The sequence below is a fragment of the Tamandua tetradactyla genome, chromosome 5 (genome assembly GCF_023851605.1).
Source record: "Tamandua tetradactyla isolate mTamTet1 chromosome 5, mTamTet1.pri, whole genome shotgun sequence".
Lineage (NCBI taxonomy): Eukaryota > Metazoa > Chordata > Mammalia > Pilosa > Myrmecophagidae > Tamandua > Tamandua tetradactyla.
In genome coordinates this window covers 141,057,571-141,081,375 of record NC_135331.1, presented here as the reverse complement: position 1 = coordinate 141,081,375, position 23,805 = coordinate 141,057,571, and the positions used below count along the sequence as shown (strand labels likewise).

Here is a 23,805-nt window from a genome sequence, read left to right as displayed (position 1 = left end):
ATACAAATCTGAAATCAATAACTAGTGCCTGAAGGGAGGAAAAATTAAGCTTGAATTAAATGTGAGAAAATCTACATGTCCTATAAAAGACAGACATATGGGATGTATGATGGAATCTCAGTGTGACAGTCAGCCAAGACAGGTTCAGTGATCTCCAGCATGAGGCTTCATCTTATTTTCCTCCCTCTCATCCTTTTTGTCTTACTTACCCCACCTTGCCCTTCCCTCCAACCATGGCCTAGGCATTGAGCCTGCTAGTGATAAGCATGGTCACTCAGTGACATCCAGGAAACACATTATACATCAATAACCACATCTGTCACAAGTGAAATAGTACTCTGAAAGTTAGTGAGACACTTTCAAACCCTTGGCCTGCCATTCTGATCCTGCCAAGTGTTTTTAAGGAGGAGTTCACAGACCCATAAGTGTACCAACCATCCCCTTCCACAAAGGTAATACAACATTTATGTATATAAGTATTTTTCTCAGGTTCATTAGTTAATTCAATATTTAGGCACAGACCTTATGACAAGCACCGTGCCAGATATGGGTGATACAGTCCCTAGTTTTTATTTAGATCCGCAAAGGTCCTTGGTTTTCATCAGATTAATAATTTTGAAGAGATCAATAAGCCAGAGCATTTGGCACATCATCCAGTCACTCTGTTCTTCTTAAATATAAAACCTCTATTAGAAAACTTAGTATTATTTAAACACTTACCACACTTATCCCATTAACATGAAGAAAAACTGTTGTTTAGAATCATTAAAGGATACATTCTTGCTCTGATCTCATCTGGGTCTTTATCTCAAGCCTCTTGGTAACCAGAATCTAGTCTTTGCTCTGCCTTGTCCCTGTATCTTCCGAAACACCCAATTTTAACTCTGCTTGCAGTAAGTTTCAGAAACAAGCATGATCATTAATTGAGGCTAAATCTGATTACCTCTCAGCTGGAAAACAGGCTTCCAGAATGTGCCTCCAGTAGTGACTTTATCACTCAGGCCAGACACACAAAAAAGAAGGTACAAACGGTTCCATGGGGCCGTCCCAGCCTGGTGCCCCCGCTGTGGTTGTGATATGATTATACTCCTGTGAAACATGGTGCCTTATACTGATATTAGGCTCTTCTGCTTTGGGAATTTTTACAAATTTTTTTTCCAAGTAAGCATTTTGAGCATTTTAGAAAGAATTATTTTTATATGATAGGGTTTCTGGTGTTTGGAAAAGATTTTGTTTATTTAAAAACTGAAGATGTTTAAAAGACCTTAAAAATGTTGAGCAGATTTATTTGTTGTGTATATATTATCTGAGTACTACTAAATTTTAACCAAAATGTAATTCTCTATTTTAAAAAAGGAAAATGAAAGATTGTATAATCAAGTGAAAACTCTCCAAGAACAAAACAAGAGAAATGAGGAGCGAATGTTTAAGGAAAACCAGAGTTTATTGAGTGAGTTATCATCTTTAAAGTAAGTCCTTTTTTAAATTTTTAAAATCAAATATATTTAGACTAATTCTAATCATTTTATTGTTATATCAGTAATACATTTTATTTTGTTTAGAAATGAAAACATTTGTATGCTGATTTACAGTTTATAACATTTTTTTGATGATTTTTCATTTGATATTTATTAAATGACAAATACTTTAATATTTTCAGCATCTTCATTTTTGAATTTGACATCACTTTAGAAACCTGAATATACAATATTCTTGGTCAGTCATTAAATCTGAGAAGCTTAACCATTTCCTAAGAAACCGTGTGATTAGTAACACTAAAGGAAAGAAGGGAATCATACAATATTATTTATTGTGTTAGGTCAGGTTCCCTACGAGCAGAGCCTGAAGTAGATGCTTGTGAAAGTAATTTATTGGAAGACAATTCTCAAGAAGAAGGGAGCAAGAGAAGCAAGATAGTAGGACAGGGCTATAATATAAAAACTCGGTGAACTGAAGTCAAGAGCATGGGTTATTATTATTGTGAGAGGACCTAGATTGTATGTTTTTATAGCAGTCACATATAATCAGGAGTTGTAACTGTTATTTCTAAATTCTGAGCTATTTGTATATAACCTAGTCATTCCCAGAAACTTCAGGTATTTATGTGACACCTGAGACTCAGTGTTAGAACTCAGGCTGTGAAAGTCAGCAGTACCCCATCCAGACACTTTAAAAAGTTGAAAAAGGGATCAGACTTCAAGTACAGATTTGAGGGAGCTGATGTGGATAGGACTAAGGTAGAGCAGAATACAGGGTAAAGGATGATGGTGTCCATATTTTAAAACATCAACTTCAGTGTGTGTTGAAAGGGAGAGATGTTTATTTGGTACAGAATTCATATTTTGGGTAGTACAATACCTAATTTAGCTTGTATGGTCAGTTTAATTGAATGCCATAAAGTACATGGAATCTTGAATAGGGCATGAGATTTTGTTGGTTCAGATTAGTGTGATGCCCTTATGTATCCCAGAGTAATTTGGACAGTGAATAAAGAAGTATTTGCAAAGTCCCCTTGGTGGACTGGGGAGAAAGGAGAAAATATTCAACTTCCCCATTTGGAGGATTTCTGATTTTCTCGCAAGCAGTCGGGACAACCAAATAAATAGGCCGAGCCCTTGATTTTGGGGTTCATCTGTATGAAACTTATTCCTACAAGGAATAAACTAAGCCTACTTAAGATTAGGCCTAAGGGTCACCCCCCAAGATTTTGCTCAGATGTGGCCTCTCTCTCTAAGCCTACTTGGTAGGTGAACTCACTGTCCTCTTCCCGCTACATGGGACATGACTTACAGAGGTGTAAAGCTCCATAGCAACATGGGACAGAACTCCTGGGATGAGCTGAGACCCAGCGTCAAGGGATTGAGAAAGCCTTCTTGACCAAAAGGGGAAAGGGAAAAATGAGACAAAATAAAGTTTCAGTGGCTGAGAGATTTCAAACAGAGTCGAGAGGTTATCCTGGAGGTTATTCTTATGCATTATATAGATACTCATTTTTAATTCATGGTATATTGAAGTGGCTGGAGGGAAGTACCTGAAACTGTTGAGCTGTGTTCCAGTAGCCTTGATTCTTGAAGATGATTGTATAAAGATAACTTTTACAATTGGAAAGAAAAAAAAAAGATAGGGCAGGGGAAAAACTAAGCAAGAACATGAACTCAGCCAGAGTTGGCTTCATTTTGCATTGGGAACAGATTGCACCAGAGTTGGTCCTCTCTTGAGCAGTGTTTTATACCTCCAAGTCAGTCATTATTGAGCAGTGCCTTTGGATGGCAATGGGGGTTATCCTCTTGAGTTAGGAATTGGGGCTCCTGATTGGCTGAGGGCATTAATCCAGAAAGGGGGACACTCACCACAGCTGCAGAATGGAGAGCCAGTACCTGCCTAGCAGTCATGGACCCTGCTTCAGGGTATAAGGTCTTTAACTTATTAAACTTAGTGAAAAAGCAGAAGCCATAAACATGGACAAGCTAGGGTGCTATTTCTTTTAGGAAATGACTACCAGTTATGCATCTTTTCACATGAAGACATGACCACATACTTCTATCATTTTTCATTAGATAATCTAGGGCATAAGAGGTAGGTCTTATGATCTTGATCTTTCATGCAAAGTAGAAAAAAGGCACACTCTTTGGGAGACATAGTCATCAGGTACAACAGCTTGGCAATCAGAGGACACCTTTGTGCAAATTAGGAAAAAAATAAGTTCCCTTTCTCCTAGTAGGTACAGTCCCAGGCCAAGTATGATAATCTGCACAGTTCTGATGTGTTGGAGCATTTGTATCTGCTTTCTTTCCAGATACTTTAATAAAGTATTTTAAAATATCACCTATTATATGCCTGGTTACTAAAAGGGAAGATCTATTCCAGGATCCAAAACTGAAGCTCTAAGAGACTTTTATAGTGAAAGAATGGTTTTGTTAGTCCATCAGGCTTAGATGATCTTGTATGAGTTCCTTAACTCCATATATAATGCCACTGTGCAAAAACAGAGAAATTCATTTTGAGATCCAGATAAGCTATGTTTCTTCTGGTTTGTTAGCTTCCATGAGTAAAATTGGCAAATTATATTTTTCAGAAAAGGGTCTAGAAAGATGTGGCAAGGAGTATACAAATGCTACAGGAAAACTGAGCACATTTTTCTAGGACACTGATATTTTTTCTCTGAGATTTGGGATATTAATATCTTACAAACAAACCAGCACATTGCTTTTGTTATGATTTCAGTTCTTTCAGATTAAACAGAAACATTTCCCTTGAAGTACACTTCTCTATTAGTATTTTAATATTCTAATCTTTAGATTAAATAAAAGTTTATGTCCATTGACTCACATAGTCCCAGTGTCTGATAGAGTTTTTAATTTTCAAGAATTGAAAATTTTGTATTGAACAGAATGCCTTATAAAATAACCTTTTATTTTAAAATAAATCAGAGAACAGATGCATAAAAGTCGTTTCCTGTCTCAAGTAGCTGAAGATTTGGAGCCCAATAGAAACTGGAGCTTTACAGAACTGTTGGCAGAACTCCGGATGGCACAAGTAAGTTGCATAATATGGATTTTAACTATTAGGGGTAGTAAAGATTATTATAAAAATCTCATGTGTGGGGCAGGCCATGGTGGCTCAGCAGGCAGAGTTCTCACCTGCCATGCTTGAGACCCGGATTCAACTCCCAGTGCCTACCCATGTAAAAAAAAAAAAAAGAAAATCTAATGTGTGTATGAAATCTTGTTTTTTGTGAATTTAGGAATAAGATCCATTTTTAAATTTCATACTATTTAAAATGATGAAAATTGAGATTAGCATTTAGTATGCATATGACTTTAATAGAGAGGAAATTGTGTAATATTGATTTTAGATGGCATCCTCTTTATAAATCAACCACTCATTAGGCATTTATCACATGGGGCTGTGTAGAAAAGATATAGGGTAGTATAACTTATTCTAAGCAAATTATTTATTGGGAAGGGTGCAACTACAATATAAAAAAGTTTTGAGGTAGTTACTCACTTTTAAAAACTCGACCATGTACTTCTAGAGGACAGAAAACAGTAGATGACAGATAATGTATCCAGCTCCTTACACAAAGGTGAAATGTAATAGGTATTCTATATTTTTTTCCCTTTTAAAATTGAATTGTGTTATAAATAATTTGGCCTGGAGTTTTCTAAGGCATTATTTATCAAGGGGGGATGTTTTGGAATTTGGGATAGGTTGATTTCCTTTTATGCAAGACTATCCTATGCAATGCATGTTTATGTCATCCTGTCCCTAGGAACTATGTGCTTATAGCACCCCCCAGTCATTGTTAATCAAAACTTCCCTGCCATATTCCCAAACCTCCTTTGTGGAATGGCAGTGACTTCTCCCTATGACCTGCCTGTTAAGAACTAAAGCACTAAAGTAAAAAGGACTTCCCATCTATTTGAATAATTGTGTAAATGAGAAAAATTCCAATTGCATACCGCTTTATAATAATAAAGTTAGGTTACATACAAATCTAGACATAACATAGCTTAATAACAAATGTATAACATGATTTTCTAGAATATAAAATATAGTTTATGTATGAATCTTTCAGGGAACTTTCTGTGGATATGTCTATGGAGTTTGTATGTTGGTTTAGAATGATTAGATAGGTAAGTAGAAAGGAAGAAGAAAGGGAGAAAGAATAGATGATTGGCCCCCCCCTATCAATGAGTCTCAAAAATTAGCAAGTTAAAACAAATTATTATTGCCATATTTATGAAGGCTTGGAAAAACATAGTAAAGGTTTCAAGTATAACATTAGCTTCATTTGCATACTCTTATTAGTGATCTTTTTAAAATGTTATTTGGACATGTATTTTTGGCAAATAGAAAATTTGAAAACTCCCACCAAAGATACTTAAAAATATGCCAGATAACATTTAACAAATGCCTTGTAAATGGATAGCCAAGCCTTCAAAAAAGCAAGGGAAAACTCTAGGGGTAAAAATAAAGAGGGAATGCATATCTAGTGGTAAGCATCTCCAAGTACCAGTTCAATAACTTTAGGGCTTGGGCTTTAACAGCAAAGTGGAGACAGGATACCAGGATTTTAAGGAGCCACATCGTTCAGAAGACAGTGGACTAGAAAAAATCCACTCACCTTCCTGAGGTCCAAGATGTCAAGAAAGCTTGTTTATCTTAACTTAGTTTCCGATTAGGGAGAGGAAAAAATTCTCCTCTGCCTTGCTATGCTGGTTGTTATGCCTTGCTATGCTGGTTGTTCAATATAAATGTCACCCCTATTGCCTTCGTTTGTGTTTTAATATTTGAGCTGACACTACTGCAACGGCTGGTCATGCTCCAACTGAAAAATAATGTAAACAGTGACCTTGATTCAGTGCTATATATCTAGAACAAATGCAAAACAACTCTTAAAGGTATACACCTTGAACAGCTCACACAATATTCCCACAGATAAAATCCTATCAACAATGCAAAATTATAAAACCCAAAGAAACAAGCTTCCTCGAGCAGGACTTCGGAACATTTAACAAACAGTAGGTGTTTTGGTTTCCTGAATGCTGCCAGAATGCAATATACCAGAAATGGAACAGCTTTGAAAAAGGAAATGTATTAAGTTACAAGTTTACAGTACTAGGGCACCCAGAGAAAGATACCTTGACTCAGGGTAGGATAACGTCTGTCACGTGGGAAGGCACATCACTGACATCTGCTGGTCCTTGTTCCCAGTTCTGTTGCTTCCAGCTTCTGATGTCAATGGTTTTCCTTTCTCAGCATCTGTGGGCCTTCACTTAGCTCCTCTGGGACACAATTCTAAGTTCTGGCTTGCTTGGCATCTCATGGAAAAGCACATGGCAATGTGTGCTGGGCTCTGCATCTCTCAACATATGTCTAGGTGTCTGCTTGCTCTGTCAGCACTCTAAGCATCTCCAAGTATCTCTCTCTCTTTTGGTTCTGAAGCAGTTGTGTTTTCTCCAAAATGTCTCCCTTTTTAAAGGGCTCCAGTAAACTAATCATGACCTGCCTTGAATGGGTGGCGTCACATCTCCATCTAATCAAAAGGCCACACCCACAATTGGGCATGCCACATCTCCATGGAAATAATCTAATCAAAAGGTCACACCCACAATTGAGCGGGTCAGTTTCCGTGGAAACAATCTAATCAAGCGATTTCTGCCCTAGAATATTGAATCAGGATTAAAGGACTTGGTTTTACTGGAGTACATAACACTTTCAAACTAGTGCAGTAGGGTTAGACCCCCAATAGAATTATTGAATAGAGGCTACAAAATAAGTAGGCTTAAAATGATTAAAGATATAAAATAAATAAGAAAAAATATGAGAAAAGAAAAAGCAGTCTCAGGAACAGATGAGGCAAATTCAAAGAAATAGAAATAGCTCTCTTAAAATGAAATATGATCCTGGAAATTAAAAATTTGATGGAAGAATTAAACAGACTATCTTACACAGCTAAGGAAAAAAATCAGTAAACAAATCTGAAGAACTTACTAAGAGTGAAACATATCTAAATAGAGAAATGGAAAATATCAGAAATACTAAGAAATAGGATGTTCCAGTTTATATTTGAATGTATAAAATGCTAAAAGAACTTTCTAGAAATGACATAAGAGAGGGGTTCTCAAATTCAGGAAGCGCAGTAAGTCATGAGCTAGGTAAATAAGTAAAAATCCACTGCTATCATGGTGAAACTACCAAACACAGGAAAATCTTAAATGAAATCAGAAAAAAGAGAATGGAGAAAGTCAGCTTAAGATATTATCTGGGGATTTGCATAGTTGTGCCAATGCTGAAAAATGGAATGTAAATGTACCCACATTTTTATTCCCATTAGTAGTTTTAGTTCGAGTAGTTTTAGAGCAAAAATTAATCAAACTGGGATAAATCTATAACATTATAATATTCATATCAAGAATAGTCATATGCAGTCTAATTTGTATCTCAAAATTAATACCAAATAGTTTTTTCTTAAAGTATGAGGTGGATGTTTATGAAGTATGAAGGAAAAATGAAAGCTAAGGCACTAAGCCCTTGCCTTTTAGTATCTCAGGGTGGGGAAGAAAATGGGGCTGACTGCAGTTCTTTCAGCCCTTATCGAGCATCTGCCATGTGCCTGGCACTTATCTAAGTGCTGGGTGTACAGTAGGCAAGCAAGATAGGTAACAGGTGAACCTGCTTGCTAGGAACATATAAATGTAAGTAAACAAATGAAATATTCACAGATAGTGGTAAGAACTTGAAAGAAAAATTGAAAGACCATAATGGGGATGGAGTTTGGTAAAATAAAGCATATTCAGTAACAATTTGGTCAAGAAGCTGTTTCTGAGAAAGTGGTATTTAAGTTGAGAGCCTAAAAGAAGAAGCCAGCCTGCAAAGATAAAGCTTTCTAGCCAGGGGAAAGAGCAAGTGCAAAGTCCTAAGACAAGGGATAGGCTAGTTTCCCTCCTGGAGCACAGGCCTCTGAGGAGGAAATGGTTGAATAAGGCTGAGAGTAGTAGCCTCTCTGAATGTATGTACAATAACTTACGAGAAGAGAAAAAGTACTTGCCAGCCAAAAACCCTGGGAGCCATTGAATTACATGAAGCTTAGTGGCTTTCATGGAGGTGGGAAACCTGTATCAGGAGAATATGCAAGCATAGAGTGGGCATTAAGTATTGGTCAATGGTTGTACTTAAAATATTTAAAATTCCTTTGAATACCAAAGTTCTATAATTCTGTGAAGTAGTCAGTGCTAGGGAGCATTTATAAATTGATTGACCTAATTAGACAAGAGATTTGCAGAAGAGGTCTGAGATTAAAAAACTTGAAGGAACTCAGGGCTGTCTTGAAAAGAGATCTGTAAAAGATCCTGCAGAACATTAAACAATGAAATTAGGCAGTTAAATCTGCAGTACAGCCAGAAGCAAAGATTATATAATACTCTATGAGTAGAATTACTTACTTTTTTAAAAACGTTTTTTATTGTGAAATATACATACTCACAAAAAAAGCAGTAAGTTTCAAAGTACATTTTAGCAAGTAGTTATAGGACAGATTTCAAAGTTTGGTATGGGTTACTGTTCTACAATTTCAGGTTTTTCCTTCTAGCTGCTCCAAACACAGGAGATTAAAAAAAGTATCAATATAGTGATTCAGCAGTCATACTCATTTGTTAAATCTTATCATTCTCTGTTTTAGCCCCTCCTTCTCCTTTAAACCTTCTCCCAATCTGTAGGGAACTTTGGGCTATGCCTATTCTAACTTTTTCATGTTGAAAAGGCATCTCAACAATACAGGATGAGGGATGGAATTAGTTGATGCTCTTGGAGAGGCTGGCCTCACTGGGTTTCAGAACTTACCTGGCCTCGAAACTCTGTGGAAGTTATAGGTTTCTGAAAAGTAAACTTGGAATTACTTTCTTTTTAAGACTAAATTTTAAATTGTAAGGTGGTATAATAGAGAATTCACAAGAATTTGTTTAATTTTGAAACTAACCGTGCCATATATACTGCTGTGCATCCAAGAGTCTCTTCAGCAGTTAGGAGTTCAATTCAATATACATTTATTGCGTACCTGCTGTGCATTGAGTACCATAAAGTAAACAGGTAGTGATTGATCACAGTCTTTGTCCCCATAGAACCTTTTGGCTAATAAAGAGAAGAGGCATGCAAACAAATCAATGTCATATGAAATATAAAGTAGTAAATGCTATACTTGAATGTATAACAAAAGTTTGGAGCACCAAGAAGGAAATAATCATGGATAGCCTCATTTGAAGTAAATTTTGAAGGATATGATTTTGTCAAGCAGAGGAATGGGTATTGAGAGTAGTATAGAGTTTAGGATATATTGAGAATTCATTTATTTAACATGCCAAGCATTTTTAATGCATTGGGTTAACCAAAATAAAGTCCCTGTTTTCAAATAACTATATAATGTCAGTTGGTGAGGAGTGTTCGGAGAAGAAAATGAAACAATGTGCCTGGGGGCCAGAATGGCAGGGGTGTGCTTGGCATGTTCAAAGAACAGCAAGGAGTTCTGTGACTAGAATGGGGTTGAGGGGAATGTACGTTGTAGATGCAGTCAGAGGGGTGGGGAAGGGCCAGGTTCTCAGACGCTGAAGGTCATGGTAAGGACTTTGGGTTCTATTCTGAGAAAGATGGAGAGCAATCAGTGTTGGATACACTGATATTAACTGACTTTTTAAAACAATTCCTCTGGCTATTATGAAGAGAATAGACTGAGAGTTCTGAAGGAGGAAGAAGCAGACCAGTTAGAGGTTATTGAAGTAATCTATATTACTATGCAAGAGATGTAGTAAATCTTCGCTAGCATATAGGAAAATAAGTTGGAACAATTAATTGGAAGGCCTTTAATGCTGTGCTGAGTAAGAAGATTTACCCTCTTTTCATCAGCTATGGGGCATTATTCAAGTTTCTAGGGATGGGGAGGCATGGTACTAAAATCAGGGCCAAAATTGAGGAAGAGTATTTAGCAGCAATATTTATAATGGATTGGTTGAGGGAGAAACTGTACCACAATTTATTGTTCTTGGAAATAATTTGCTTTTGTGTTTCTTTGAATATCAAGAAAGAGAAGAACAGTTTACTGGAAGATGTGAAAAGATTGAAACAAGACAAACAAGCCCTTGAAGTAGACTTGGAAAAAATGAAGAAAGAGAGAGACAATGCCAAAGATCAGATTGCTTATGCTGCAGGTAAAGCACTGAGCTGAAATTATTTACCCTTATGCTCACTAACTGTTCTAAGAATTTAAGTGGTAGAAATTGACTAGTATAGTCAAAACATAATTATTTGAATTATATTGTAATCTTAAAAACATAAAAAAAAGTTACTAACAGGTGTGTGCATTTAATTGGCTTTAACGGGTTTAATCACAAGATCAAAGAAAATTAAGGATTATTTTGAATTAATCAACATTCATATTTAGTAGTTTATATGGCTGTCTTTCCAGCTAGACTTTGACCTTCCTTGGGGCAAACAATGTCTTTTATATCCCTGAGCCTAAAAGGTTGAAACCACTTTGTTTTGTAGAGAACACAAAGATGAATGTGGCATGGTCCCCACTGGGAAAAAGCAAAGGGGAGTAAAGCAACAATGAAGATAATTTTAATATGTGAAAAAAATTACAAATAAACATGAGAGGAGAAAGGAGTGCTACATTTTCAGGGAGATTTGACAGTGAAGCTTGACAGAGATTTTACACTGAACCTTGACAGTGAAGGAATGGAAGGGGGATGCTCAGGTGTGTCCCATGAGCACTTTGTTGAGTGCACTTGTGGACTGGAGCTAGGATGGTGGGAATTGGGACTAGAAAGGTAGATCAGGGAGTCCTTGTTGGCCAGAGCGAGGATTGTACCTCTACAGCATAGTGAGCATCATTGTAAGTTATGTACAGTGAAATTCATGCTTACCTGCTTGTAACAAAATTGTATTTATTTTCCTCACCTCTAAATCATAATATTAGTACCTATTATACGTTTGTTGTGTTAAATAAAATAATGCATGGTAAATCCTCACTTTATGTTTGCTGTTTTTATTTTTAATCTAATTATACTTATTTTTCATTTTTATTTTTATGATCTCTCAAATCCAATGTTTATTTTCCAATGGAAACCATTTTTATAATGAAAGTCAGTCAGAGAACAATTGATTTATCAAAAATTTCTTCATAGCCAACTTTGCTATGAGTTTGAAGATTTAGATTATGAACACAATCTCTCATTGCTCTTTACTAAATAGCTTAAACTAGACATTCCATTGTACATCAGCTGTTTTATGCGTCTTATATTTTCATATTGCTTTCATTAAATAGGTATGGGTTTTCTTTTAAAATTTTATCATTTTATTTCCATATTTTGAAAAATTATCATCAAGTCACTGAATTTCTTTATCTTATAGGTGAAAAATTATATGAAATAAAAATTTTAAAAGAATCACATAAACAAGAAATCATGCATCTACAAAAAAGGTTGCAGTGGTATGCTGAAAATCAAGAACTTCTAGATAAAGATGCAATTCGGCTTAAAGAAGCAAATGAAGAAATCGAGAAGCTTAGACTGGAGGTTAATAGATCATTTTATAATTTATTTCTGTAGATAAACCTTATTTTCCTCAATAATCAGTTCTACAAAGCCTTGTAAGTATCATTGTATCAGTATTTTAATGCAGTTAATAACTGGCTTTGGTTTTGGTTTGGGTTCCATTTTGCTTTAAGGTGTATAATCTTCTTTGAATAAATCTAAGCTCCTTATCATGACTTGCCAAGTCCCCATGCGGTCCTAACCCTGCCTGCTTCTCTAGCCTCATATGGTCCTAGACTCCCTATGTCACTCCCCTCCAACCACACCAGACTTCCCTCTGATTTTTTAACATGCAGGCTTGTTCTATTTGTTGCCTTGGCCTAAGACACTGCCTCAAATGTTCTCAAGTCTCATTCCTTCTTCTCGTAAAATTCTCAGCTCAAATTTCAACTTCCCATATAGGCTTTCCCTGACCACTTGATCTAATGTAGTTGCCAGTACCCCCTCCTATTTCTTGCCACTCCTTCACTCTGTTTGAGTTTGTTCATAGCACTTGTCACTCTCTGAAGTTTTTTGTGTGTGTTTACTTTATTTAGTAGTTTATCAGCTGTCTTCCTCCACTAGAGCAAAAGCACTAAGTAAGGAACAGGGACCTAGCTGGTCTTGTTTGTCCACTGTATCTCTAGCACAGTGCCTGGAACCTAGGAGCTCAAGAAATGTTTACATAGGAATGAATGAATGAGCATTATGCTCCTTCTAGATGCTCTTCTGGTATGCTTTATATATGCTTTGTGACATGTTTTCTTCACTGACAGATTGAGAAGCTAAAAACCGAATCTGGGAATCCATCTCTTCAGCAGAAGACACGTTTCAAAGATAAAGCACTCGAAGCCAAAAAAATTCAGGATCTGGAACGACAAGTATGTGTTGGGAGGGTAGTTTTTCACTGAGGTATTTTATATACAGTGTATTTCAGAAGTTCCCACAAGATGTAGTCAACCTGGATATTTTTGTTTTTATTCATTTATTTAATATATAACTGCCCTACTTTAAATGTATGGAATAAGTAATATTTAAAAGAAAATTGATAGGGCACTGCAACGGTGTCTCAATGGCAGAATTCTTGCCTGCATGCCAGGTGCCTGCCCATTCAAAAAAATAAAGAAAAGAAAAGAAAATTGATAAAAGTAGTAAACAGGATCATTTTATATAGTTTATGGCTTTATCCATAAAAAATTTTTAGACTAATGCGCCTTATTTATAAGATGTTAGGCCCATTGAAGAAAGGTTGCTTTGCATCCTAGCTCTGATATCTAGGAAGAGGAAGCCAGGATTTCTTCTCCTGACCAAAGTTAGGTGAGAGGAGTAGGGAAAGAAGATCCTTAAGTTAGGAAAATGTGAGAAAGGCTTGGGAAGTGTTCCAAACAGATAAACAGAACAGAAAGTTCAGATTCCCCAGAGAGCTGGCCAGAATCTTAAGTTCTTGCTCAACTGTTTGACATAGAAATACTCATTTCATGGCTACTGTAGCTGGAAGACCTTTTTCTAAAATCATATCATGAAGTTTGTTAGAATAAAGATTTTTCATTGAAGTAGTTTTTTGGGAGAAGAGAATTATAATATTTTCCTTCTATTTTTAAAACTTTCTGTAACAGAACTATATTCCTAGCTAAATATTAAAACAAGGTAGCACTTTCCAACCCTGTTCATAAGAGAGCATGATTTTGACGTGACATTTAAAATACTGCTTTATTCCATCACAAACCCACAACTATGAGGTCATCATTGAGCTGAGTTTTATCCTAGTTTTATGAAAAGATTGAAAACTGAGCAAAAAATAACTTTGTTGCTTTTATAGGACCTGTTCTTGTATTAAAAGGTGTGATTTGGTAGTTTGGTTCAGTGGCCAGGGAAGTAACAAGACAGAGTGGTTTAAAGAACTAGAAATATTCTGAGATTAGGATAGTCCAGACTTGCTTGGTTTTCCTTCAGTGTTTAAGATTTAGATTAGCCAATTAGGATAGGTCATCCAGAACAGTTAGAGAAGAAAAGACCATAGAATTACTTCTCCCATTAGATGACATTATTTTAAGAGAAATGAACTTGGAACAGTAGTACATATTGATTGGAATTTTAATATTTTGTAAAAGTAGTCTCCTTTTATTGTTTCTTTAGACATTTATTATTGGTTTATCATCATAGATTATATCTTTCTAAAGTATTATTTATTATTTGATAGTATTTTGTATAATTGGTTTGCTGCATGTACATTCCAGATCATATTAATTCTGTTTTCATGAGCATTTCAATCCTAATTAACTTGAAACCTTAACTGATACATGTTTTATAATTCCAAGTATATCCCAATATATTCATAGTCATGTTGGAGCCATATTCTTTATGAACATATTAATTATAGAATAAAATAATATCTTTTCTAAATAGAACATAAGTGAAAATGATGGTAATAAAATGCATGTTATAGTTGAAATTTCAGAATACGTACATTCATTCATGCTTTTTATTAAAAACGTATTTCATACTTAATTTCCAATAAAAATTAAAAAAAAAAACGTTTATTTGTATAGCAGCCACACAGGTGTCACTGACCAAAAATTAGTATTAAAAAGCAAAATTACCTTGAAGACATCCTCCATGCTAAAGAGGTCATTAAAAATAGATTAAGGGTGGGCCATGGTGGCTCAGCAGGCAGAATTCTCACCTGCCATGTCAGAGACCCTCGTTTGATTCCTGGTGGCTGCCCATGCAAAAAAAAAATAGAGAGAGAGTAAAACTTCATTTGGATGGCAGTGGGAGAAGTAGGAGTGGAGATTGTTGCAGGCAGTATTTAGGAAGCTGTTTAGTGCAAAAAAAAATTCCAGATTATTATGGCTATAAATAATTTTTCGATCAGTAGATAATATAAACACTATCATATGGGGGAGTCCGTGGGTAAAAAGGGAGGGAAAAGGGTCTTGTACTCATAAAGACTGGTTGTTACTAATATGATAGAAAGTCCCAAGATTTCTTTCGGATAAATGCAGGAGAATTCAGTAAGTTAACCAGCAGTTAGTCAGACAGAATTGTAACATTTTTTAATCAGATAATCTAGTGATGTAAAATTTTGAAATTAATTGTGCTTCTATGCATTTGTTTCAGTCTGGAGAAATGATTTAAACATCTATTTACATATATATCATCTGTGCACATGAAAGGCTGGTATATAGGAGCTCTGCACTATCTGTGTATTTTTTTCTGCAGACCTACAACTGCACTAATAAAAATAAATAGGTAGTCTAGATGTGATTGCTAGAACAAGCTACATTTATACATTAAAGCATCTAATTTTACTTATCTTTGAGACCTTACATAAGTACAAAAGTCTCTTTATAGGTTAAGGAAATGGAAGGAATTCTAAAGAGAAGATATCCCAATTCTATACCTGCTTTAATATTGGCTGCCTCAGCAGCAGTTGATACAGTGGATAGAAATACAGTGGAATTTATGGAGAAAAGGATAAAAAAGCTAGAAGCTGATCTGGAGGGCAAAGATGAAGAAGCAAAAAAAAGCCTTCGCACCATGGAACAACAGTTTCAGAAAATGAAGGTAAGTTCAAGGTGTCTGTGGAGAGTGTGCTCAGAGATTAACTACAAAATTAAAATTGGCAGTAGGGGAGCCTAAGATCTAATTTTAAGAAATAGCCCTATACATCTTTTCCCACAGAAGGTCACAAAACCTTGGGGGTGCAAGGGTAGTTCAGTGGTAGAATTTTCACCTGCCATGTGGAAGATCCGGGTTCAATTCCCAAAAAGAGGAAAAAATGTGAAACAAAATTCAACAAATGGTGCTACAATAATGGGATACTCACATGGAAAATAATGAAATGTGACCCCACCATACAGCATACAAAGAAAAGGTCACAAAACCCTTTACCACTGATATCAATCAATACAAGGAAACCTGGATCTATCCTAACTTTGTGCCTTCCTTCAGCAGCTTTTTATTTCACATACGGAATAATTACATTCATAAGTCCTCTCAGTGAAATTAGAAATAGTGGAAATTGTCATTAAAAGACAAAGTAGAAACCCTGATATATATTCAGTATGAAATGAAAAGATATATATTACTGTGACTGAAAAATATTTTCACTGAAATTTACCTAAAAGTGGGTATGGAAATAAGACAGAAGTATATGTTTTTGGGGGTAAGCCAGGAGGCAGAGCAACACCTGCAGGAAATTTTTTACTTTGTGAGTTTTACACTCCCTCATCAAACAGGAATGAATCAGGAAATGTAAGAACATACCAGGTTTATGAAGCAAGGCATGATATTTAATTTACTTTTTAAAAATTTGTTACCACACATTTTCTGCCAGTAATCCATTCTAGATGCTTTCAGATTCATCTAGTTCATCCTGATTAATCTTCATGTTCACCTGTGAGAAGTAAGATAATTAACCCTGTTTTACACGAAAGGGATCTGGGTAAACTGTGTAGCTGTCTTGCCTAAGGTTCCAGTGCTGGTTAGTGGCAGAGTGAGGCCTCAGACCCAAGGCCTCTGGCCCTAATTCCTTTGCCACAGTGCTACTAGGAAGCTGATCCCATTCCTCACAAATTTCTATCCTAAGAGAAGCAACAAATGAAAAAAACATAGATTTCAGAAATGGTAGAAGGTTGAAAACCCAGAAATACAATTGACCTGTAGGTAAGGTCCAATCATGGAGGCTGGCTTTCCTTTAACCTCCTTTCAAATCTCTCAGTGCCTATCCAATTCATTTCTCCTACTACCTATACTCTAAGGTGTACTGTTTTAACCAGCCAGTTTTCTACCACCCGTCTGCCCCAATCTATCCATCTGCTTCTCCAGTCCTCTACTCACACTGCACTGTGTTTCTGAAGATGGGGCTGCCACAGGTATCAATGTCCAATCTCATGAATTCTCTCAGTGCTATTTAGCAAGTCTGTTGCATGTTCCTGATCAGTTCGATCTTCCATTCCCCTAAACATTCACCCCAAATGTTCATCAAGTTCATCTTGCCCTCTACACTCACCCTTTACCTTGAGCAAACCTATATATGGGAGACTATAGCATAATTGCAACATGCACAGGCTTTAGAACCAAACTGAACTTCAGTCTGAGCCCAGTTCCATCATTATAGTTAAGCTCTCTGAGCCTCATTTTCCTCATATGTAAAAGATAATAATAACTGACTCAGTCAATTGTCACTTTTACTCCTGAATTACTTTCAGTCCCTCATTTCTTTTCATCACCACATCACTATACTATCATCATTTAATGCCAGACCTAAATTACTGTAGTAACCTAAGTAGTCTTCATACCTCTTTGTCCATCCTCTAATCAACTCCTAACATGACAGCCAAAATCACACATACACGCACACATACACATCACACCTTCAATAACTTCGTGTTGCTCTTAGGATGACTAATGGCCTGTACAATGGCTAAGCCCGTCTTTCCTTTCAAGTATGTTCTTAAGCATACTAATAAGCTTTATTGTGAGGTTTAAAATAAGTTTTGGGGTGTATGAGAAAATATACTTTAATATTTTTGGAGCAACATATCAATTATGAATTATATAACATATATCAAGAATATATAAAGTTATGTCCTTCGAAGAGTAGATATTCAATACATTTGACTGACCCAAGCAATGTAGAGTTGGCAGCATCTGAATCTGTAATGGATGCCTGAATGAAGGAATAGATAAGGTCTTATAGAATGCAGGGATTCAGTAACTATTTCATAATGTTTAGCAGTGGATTCTTTTTTTCAGATTCAATATGAGCTGAGGCTAGAGGAGCAAGAGCAGCTCCTTGCCTACAAATTGAAGGAAGCAGCCCAGAACCCACCTGATCACTCCTCCAGGGTTAAAGCCCTAGAGAAGGAACTTGACGACCTTAAGGAAGCCCATCAGATCACTGTAAGAAACCTTGAAGCTGAAATAGATGTTCTTAAACAACAGAATGCTGAATTGGAACTCAAGAAAAATGATAAAGATGATAAAGATTTCCAGTCTATAGAATTCCAGGTAGAACAGGCTCATGCTAAAGCTAAACTGGTAAGACTCAATGAGGAACTGGCTGCAAAAGGGAGAGAAATACAGGACCTTTCAAAAACTGTGGAGAGGCTTCAAAAAGAGAGAAGAATGATGCTATCTAAACAGAGCTCTAGAGGTAGAGAAGAAGCATCTGCCAAGAAAGCGAAGAAAGGTGTTTTACACACAGGTAAAGGAAATCCTAGCTCCTTCTCTGGAATTTGCATGGTAAGCTTTACCAACCACATATTTTTGCTGATTCCCATATTTTAGAGGTTTTACAAGAAAACTTCAGATTGAAAAATGAGCTGGAGAGATTAATTTTGGAAAGGAATGAGCTGAAGATGAAATCTGAAGCAGCCTTGAACCAATTTGAAAATTCCATGAAGAGGTAAAATGTTAAATTATTTATAAAAATATGGGGACTTAAAAAGAGAGAAATAAAAAAATTATAAGACATAGCCCTCTGGATAATTAGTTTGACTTTCAACTGAATTTGTAACCAAATTTTGAGAAATTGCATTACATTGCTGAGCACGGATCTGTTTCAGGTACAGTCCTCTACCTGTTAGAAGTATTCTGTCAGATTTTGGCTTTCTGTTATTCTCTATTCCTTCTCGATTGAAATAACTCATCTGCTCTTATGGCTTCTGTGATCATGACTCCAGATTTACTTTTCAAAGCTTCTCTGAGCTTACATGTTGGACCTTCAAGTTATTGATTGGATTGCACCTCTTGGAACCAAAAGTACCTCAAATTTTCTCTGTTTTACCATAAACTAGCTCCCTTTCCTTATTTCTCCATCCCTCTCTTTGGCCGTAATTTTCCTTTGGCAGGCCCTGCTTTACATCCTTTATTTCTTAGGTTTATAACCCAGGGGCACTTCCTTATAAATGGTTCTCTTTTGCTTTTTTCCTTGCTCTTGTAAACCAGTGCCTACTTGGTTTACTACATAATTTTCCCACGCTAATCTTCCAGACTTTAGCTGCTACCTCCTCTCCCCCACCCACAGTCATCTTGCTTAGTATTCTGTAAGTACTCCTTTTTCACTCTGCCTCCACTGACTCCTAGCTTCCTTACAGTATCAGGACTAAATTTCTATACTTGAGTCATCATTCTAAACTACTCTGTATACCTAGCATGCCGCATTTCCTCGCTACCTTTTACTCACTTGTGTTTCAAGTTCTACCTCCTCCACAAAACATTTCCTGGAGTCTCCCGGGAAATTGCTTACTCCCACCTCCAGTTCCTATAGAACTTATAATATGTTTTCCAAGTAAGCCTGAGTCATACACTGCCTTGTAGCTTCTTGAGAAATAATGTACAATTATACTTCTTTTGCCTTCCCAGCAAAAGAAATCCACATGTGTTGTAAGAGCAGCATGTGGATAGGAAGTACCTAAAACATTCTTATTGACTGGCAGTCTTGTCAGGATTGGGTCATCATGGTAACCAGATTGCTTCCCAATTGAAACCTTGTTATTCTTAATAAATTTTAATTTATTATTAAACCTATTATTGTTAATAGGTTTCCCACATAGCTCTGAACCTTGAGAAGCAAGGAATAAACTTTCCTTGTCCCAGATTTAGACTGTTTTATGCAATGGTTCAGTTATTTCATGAGTGCTTTAGGATTTAGGATTTTCTTGGGACCTAATCACATTGGTTCCATGAAGAAATATTCATATAGCCAAGTAAATAGCTGACAGCTTTGTTTATAGTTTAGAAATTGCCTATTAATATATATCAACAGTGATTTACTATTTTGAGTAAAATACCACTTTTAACAGTTCTTCCAGTAAGAGAGAAAAGGTTTATCTATTAAAAAATATGTCAACTCTTTAGTCATAACTTTACCATTTATTAAACTGTCCCTGAACATAATTTTTAAAATTTTATTGTGGTAGCATATATACAATACAGAATTTCCCATTCTAACCACTCTCATCTGTACAATACAGTAAAATTAATTACATTCCCAGTATTGTACTACCATTATCACCATCTATTAACAAAACTTTTTCTTTACCCCAAACATCATGTCTGGCTTATTTCACCCAACATTATGTCTTCAGGGTTCACCTATTTTGTTACATATACCAGAACTTCATTTATTTTTATGGCTGTGTGTGTGTGTGTATATATATATATATATATATATATCACATTTTACTTATCCATTTCTCTGTTAATGGATATCTGGGTTACTTCCATCTTTTGACCAATGTGAATTAGTCACATTAGCTCGAGTCCCTGTTTTCAGTTCTTTGGGGTAAATCCCTAGAAGTGGAATTGCTAGGTCATGTGAATTCTATATTTAACTTTCTGAGAAACCACCAAACTTTTCCCCAGCAGTTGTAACATTTTCTATTACCACCAACAATGTACAAGGGCTCTTTTTTCTCCACATCATTTCCAACACTTATTTTCCATTTTTTTATTTTTTGATAATAACCATCCTGATGGATGTCAAGTGACATCTCATTGTAGTTTGATTTGCATTTCCCTAAGGGCTAATGATGTTGAAAATCCTCTTATGTCCTTATTAGCCATTTGTATGTCTTTTAAGAAATATCTATATTTTTAATTGTGTTCTTAATCTCTTTGTTATTGATTGAATTGTAAGTGTTCCTTATGTATTCGGGTTACTATACCCTTGTTAGTTACGTGATTTGCAACTCTTTTTTTCCCATTTATTCCCATTTTTCACTTTCTTGATAATGTCCTTTGATGAATAGAAATTTTTAAATTTTGACGAAGTTCAGTTTATCTGATTTTCCTTTGTTACTCATGCTTTTGGTGTCATATTTAAGAATCTGTTGCCTAATACAAGGCCCCAAGAATTTTTATGTGTTTTGTTCTAAGAGATTATGATTTTTAGCTCTTACAGTTAGGTCATTGATGCCTTTTGAGTTAATTTTTCAATTTGGCACAAGGTATCATTCCTTTGGATACCAGCTGTCCCAGCACTCTTGAAGAGATTATTCTTTCCCTATTAAATAGACTTGAAACCCTTGTCAAAAATGAATTGACTATAGATGCATCGGTTTATTTCTGAACTCTTAGTTCTAGTCCATTGATCTCTTCATCTGTTCTTAGGAATATATAAAATTTTGCCACAGAGACAGGTGAATAGTTCAAACTTGAGGCCCAAATTATTTGGGGCTGATTATCCTTGTGTTCCAAGAATAATTAAGTTGTCATAAAGATCATTTTATTCTTCCAACATGCAGATAGCCAGAAAGTGATAAGTGATGCCTAGTGATAAAACATTGAAGGATCTCAAGGCAATAACTCTGATTATCCAGATAAGAATCTGGATGAAAAATATGTATTTATCTTAAAATATTAAATATCAGGTGTTTTGCTTTAAATCCAAATAAAACCTTCAGCACCTTTTCTTCTGTGAGAAAGTACAGCCCCAAGGCAGGAAGATAGAGTGGACTTTGAGGTCCAACTCCGCTAGGCTTGAATCTGGGATCCTAGATAGGTCACTCACATTTGCCATTAGTAAACTTATGTTAGCACACTATAGTGAGCTCGTGAGTGGTTATAAGAATTCATATGTAATCAAGTATAAGCACTTAGCACAGTGCAAATATTGTTGCCCTCTCTCCCTTTGCTGCTAAATTTTCATGCTTCTTACACTATTTTTTTGATAATTCTGAGTTAAAAAGTTGAAGAGACACTGTGTGGTTTTCTTTCATTTGCTCTATAGGATCAAGGAAGACACTGCAGCACATATTGCATCCCTCAAATCATCTCATCAGAGAGAAGTAGAGAAACTCCTTTGCCAAAATGCAATAGAAAATTCTTCTTCCAAAGTAGCTGAACTAAATCGTAAAACAGCAACTCAAGAGGTAGATGATAGAACCTGTTTTGATCTTTCTTTGACTGTAAACTATGTGATTTTTTTTTAAAGATTGTTACAGAAATTTTTTAATGTGGAAATATTTTAATTTCAGTTTTTCAGGTTGATGATAGAAGTGGGAAGTTATTATTGGCTTGATTTTTTTATACAAGAGGATACCATATATTTAACTTTTCTGCTGTAATCTTAGAGACAGGCGGTTTCTAAGAATTCTGACAACTCATTAGCATTTCCTGAAATAAGTGTCTTCCTTATTGAATAATATATGTATCTACTCGGAAAATCTATGAACACTTACTTTGTGATCCATCGTCTTTGGCATTAGTAGGTTAAAAACACAGCTTTAAATTAGAACATTTATCTGCAACTTACTTTCAAATGGTGTAGCCAAGAAAAGAAAGAAAATAGAAAAAGAAAACAAATATGGAAAAATGTTACTGTTAGTGAATAATGTCTAAGAATATATGAATAGTCATTGTACTCTTCATCATTTCTGTAGGTTTAAATTTTTTTAAATGAGAAATCCTTTAAAAGGATTTAATATTCATTGTACTCTTCATTGTTTCTGTAGGTTTAAATTTTTTAAGGGAGAAAAATTTGAGAAAATTATCTCACCACAACCTCCCTATCTGTAATTATTTAGAAGCATCTCAATTAAAAATAAACCCCTTGGTTTGGGTCCCGGACCGTGTACCCAAAAAAAATAAATAATAAACTCCTCAGTTGGGGAAATTCAAAGATGGACTGAATATTAGATAGCATGAAATGTTATTAATTTTCTGAGGTGTGATAATGAAGTGGTTTTGTAAAAAAATATCCTTATTATAAAGAGATGCATGTTAAAGTATTTAGGGGTGAAATGTTACAAGGTCAGTTTAACCTCAAAAAAAATATGTACAAACACACACACGTGCAAACATACACACATACAAATATATATACATACAAATGTATAAATGGAGAGAAAGAAATTTTAATGATCATTGAATTTAGGTATAGTATATATGTTTATTTTACTATTCTTTGCAAAATAAAAAGTTGGGCAAAAACAAATGAACAAAATAAGAACTTCGCCCATAAACCTCAGTGAAAAAGGATTTAAAATGCTTTTTAAAAGTAACCATTCAGCCTTGCAGATAAGCTCCCTAACTGCTTTCCCCCATGGGAATGGGGTGTTAGTGGGCAGTGTAAGCATTATAATCATGTTATTACATAGTAAGGAGCAAACTGGGAGAGGTAGGAAAAGTAGTATCATAATACCAGTCAGAGTAGTCTGATCATTAAAAAAGGAAAGCACCAGAAATAAGAGATGAATTTTTCCCACCTTATTTTTTTTTTCCTTCTTTTTTTCTTAGGGGGGTGGCAGGCAGGGTTGTGTTGCATAGGCCAGGAATCAAATCCTTGATCTTTCCTGATGGAAGTATTTGTTCACATATTTCTGTTTCTTCATCTAAACATATGAGATTAACGTGTTTTTCACACATGTCAGTAGGCTTCAGTTATCTTCCTAAACAACATGATTAACATACGTATTTTTGGTCAGTAGCTCTTTAATAAAAACTATTACCCTTCTCAATCACAAAGTACAAAGATGATATTGGCCACCTTATTCAAAATGTTTAAACTTTGTACAGATTGATTTTAAGAGATATTTTCCAAGCCTTCAGAAAGAAGGAAATATGAAGAAGCTAAGTAGTTTCAATTAACCATTAATTTATAATATGTTTGATATTTGATTTTTTAAATATTGAAGAAACCTAAAATAACCCCTTCAATGAACTTCCTTCTTGTGGCAATTATTTTTGTTAACCTTGGATAATTTTATAATGTCAGTATTCTTTCTTT

At 35.4% G+C, this 23,805-nt stretch overlaps 1 protein-coding gene across 1 annotated transcript in view; it reads left to right on the top strand.

The window, feature by feature from the left end:
- The window catches only part of CEP162 (centrosomal protein 162), an 83,407-nt gene that overhangs the window by 38,719 nt on the left and 20,883 nt on the right, over positions 1 to 23,805 (top strand). The window contains 9 exon segments of the mRNA XM_077162353.1: positions 1,357 to 1,469; positions 4,431 to 4,536; positions 10,577 to 10,703; positions 11,908 to 12,071; positions 12,845 to 12,949; positions 15,423 to 15,635; positions 17,829 to 18,306; positions 18,309 to 18,480; positions 21,808 to 21,949. Of these exon segments, the coding sequence (XP_077018468.1) occupies positions 1,357 to 1,469; positions 4,431 to 4,536; positions 10,577 to 10,703; positions 11,908 to 12,071; positions 12,845 to 12,949; positions 15,423 to 15,635; positions 17,829 to 18,306; positions 18,309 to 18,480; positions 21,808 to 21,949 (1,620 nt within the window).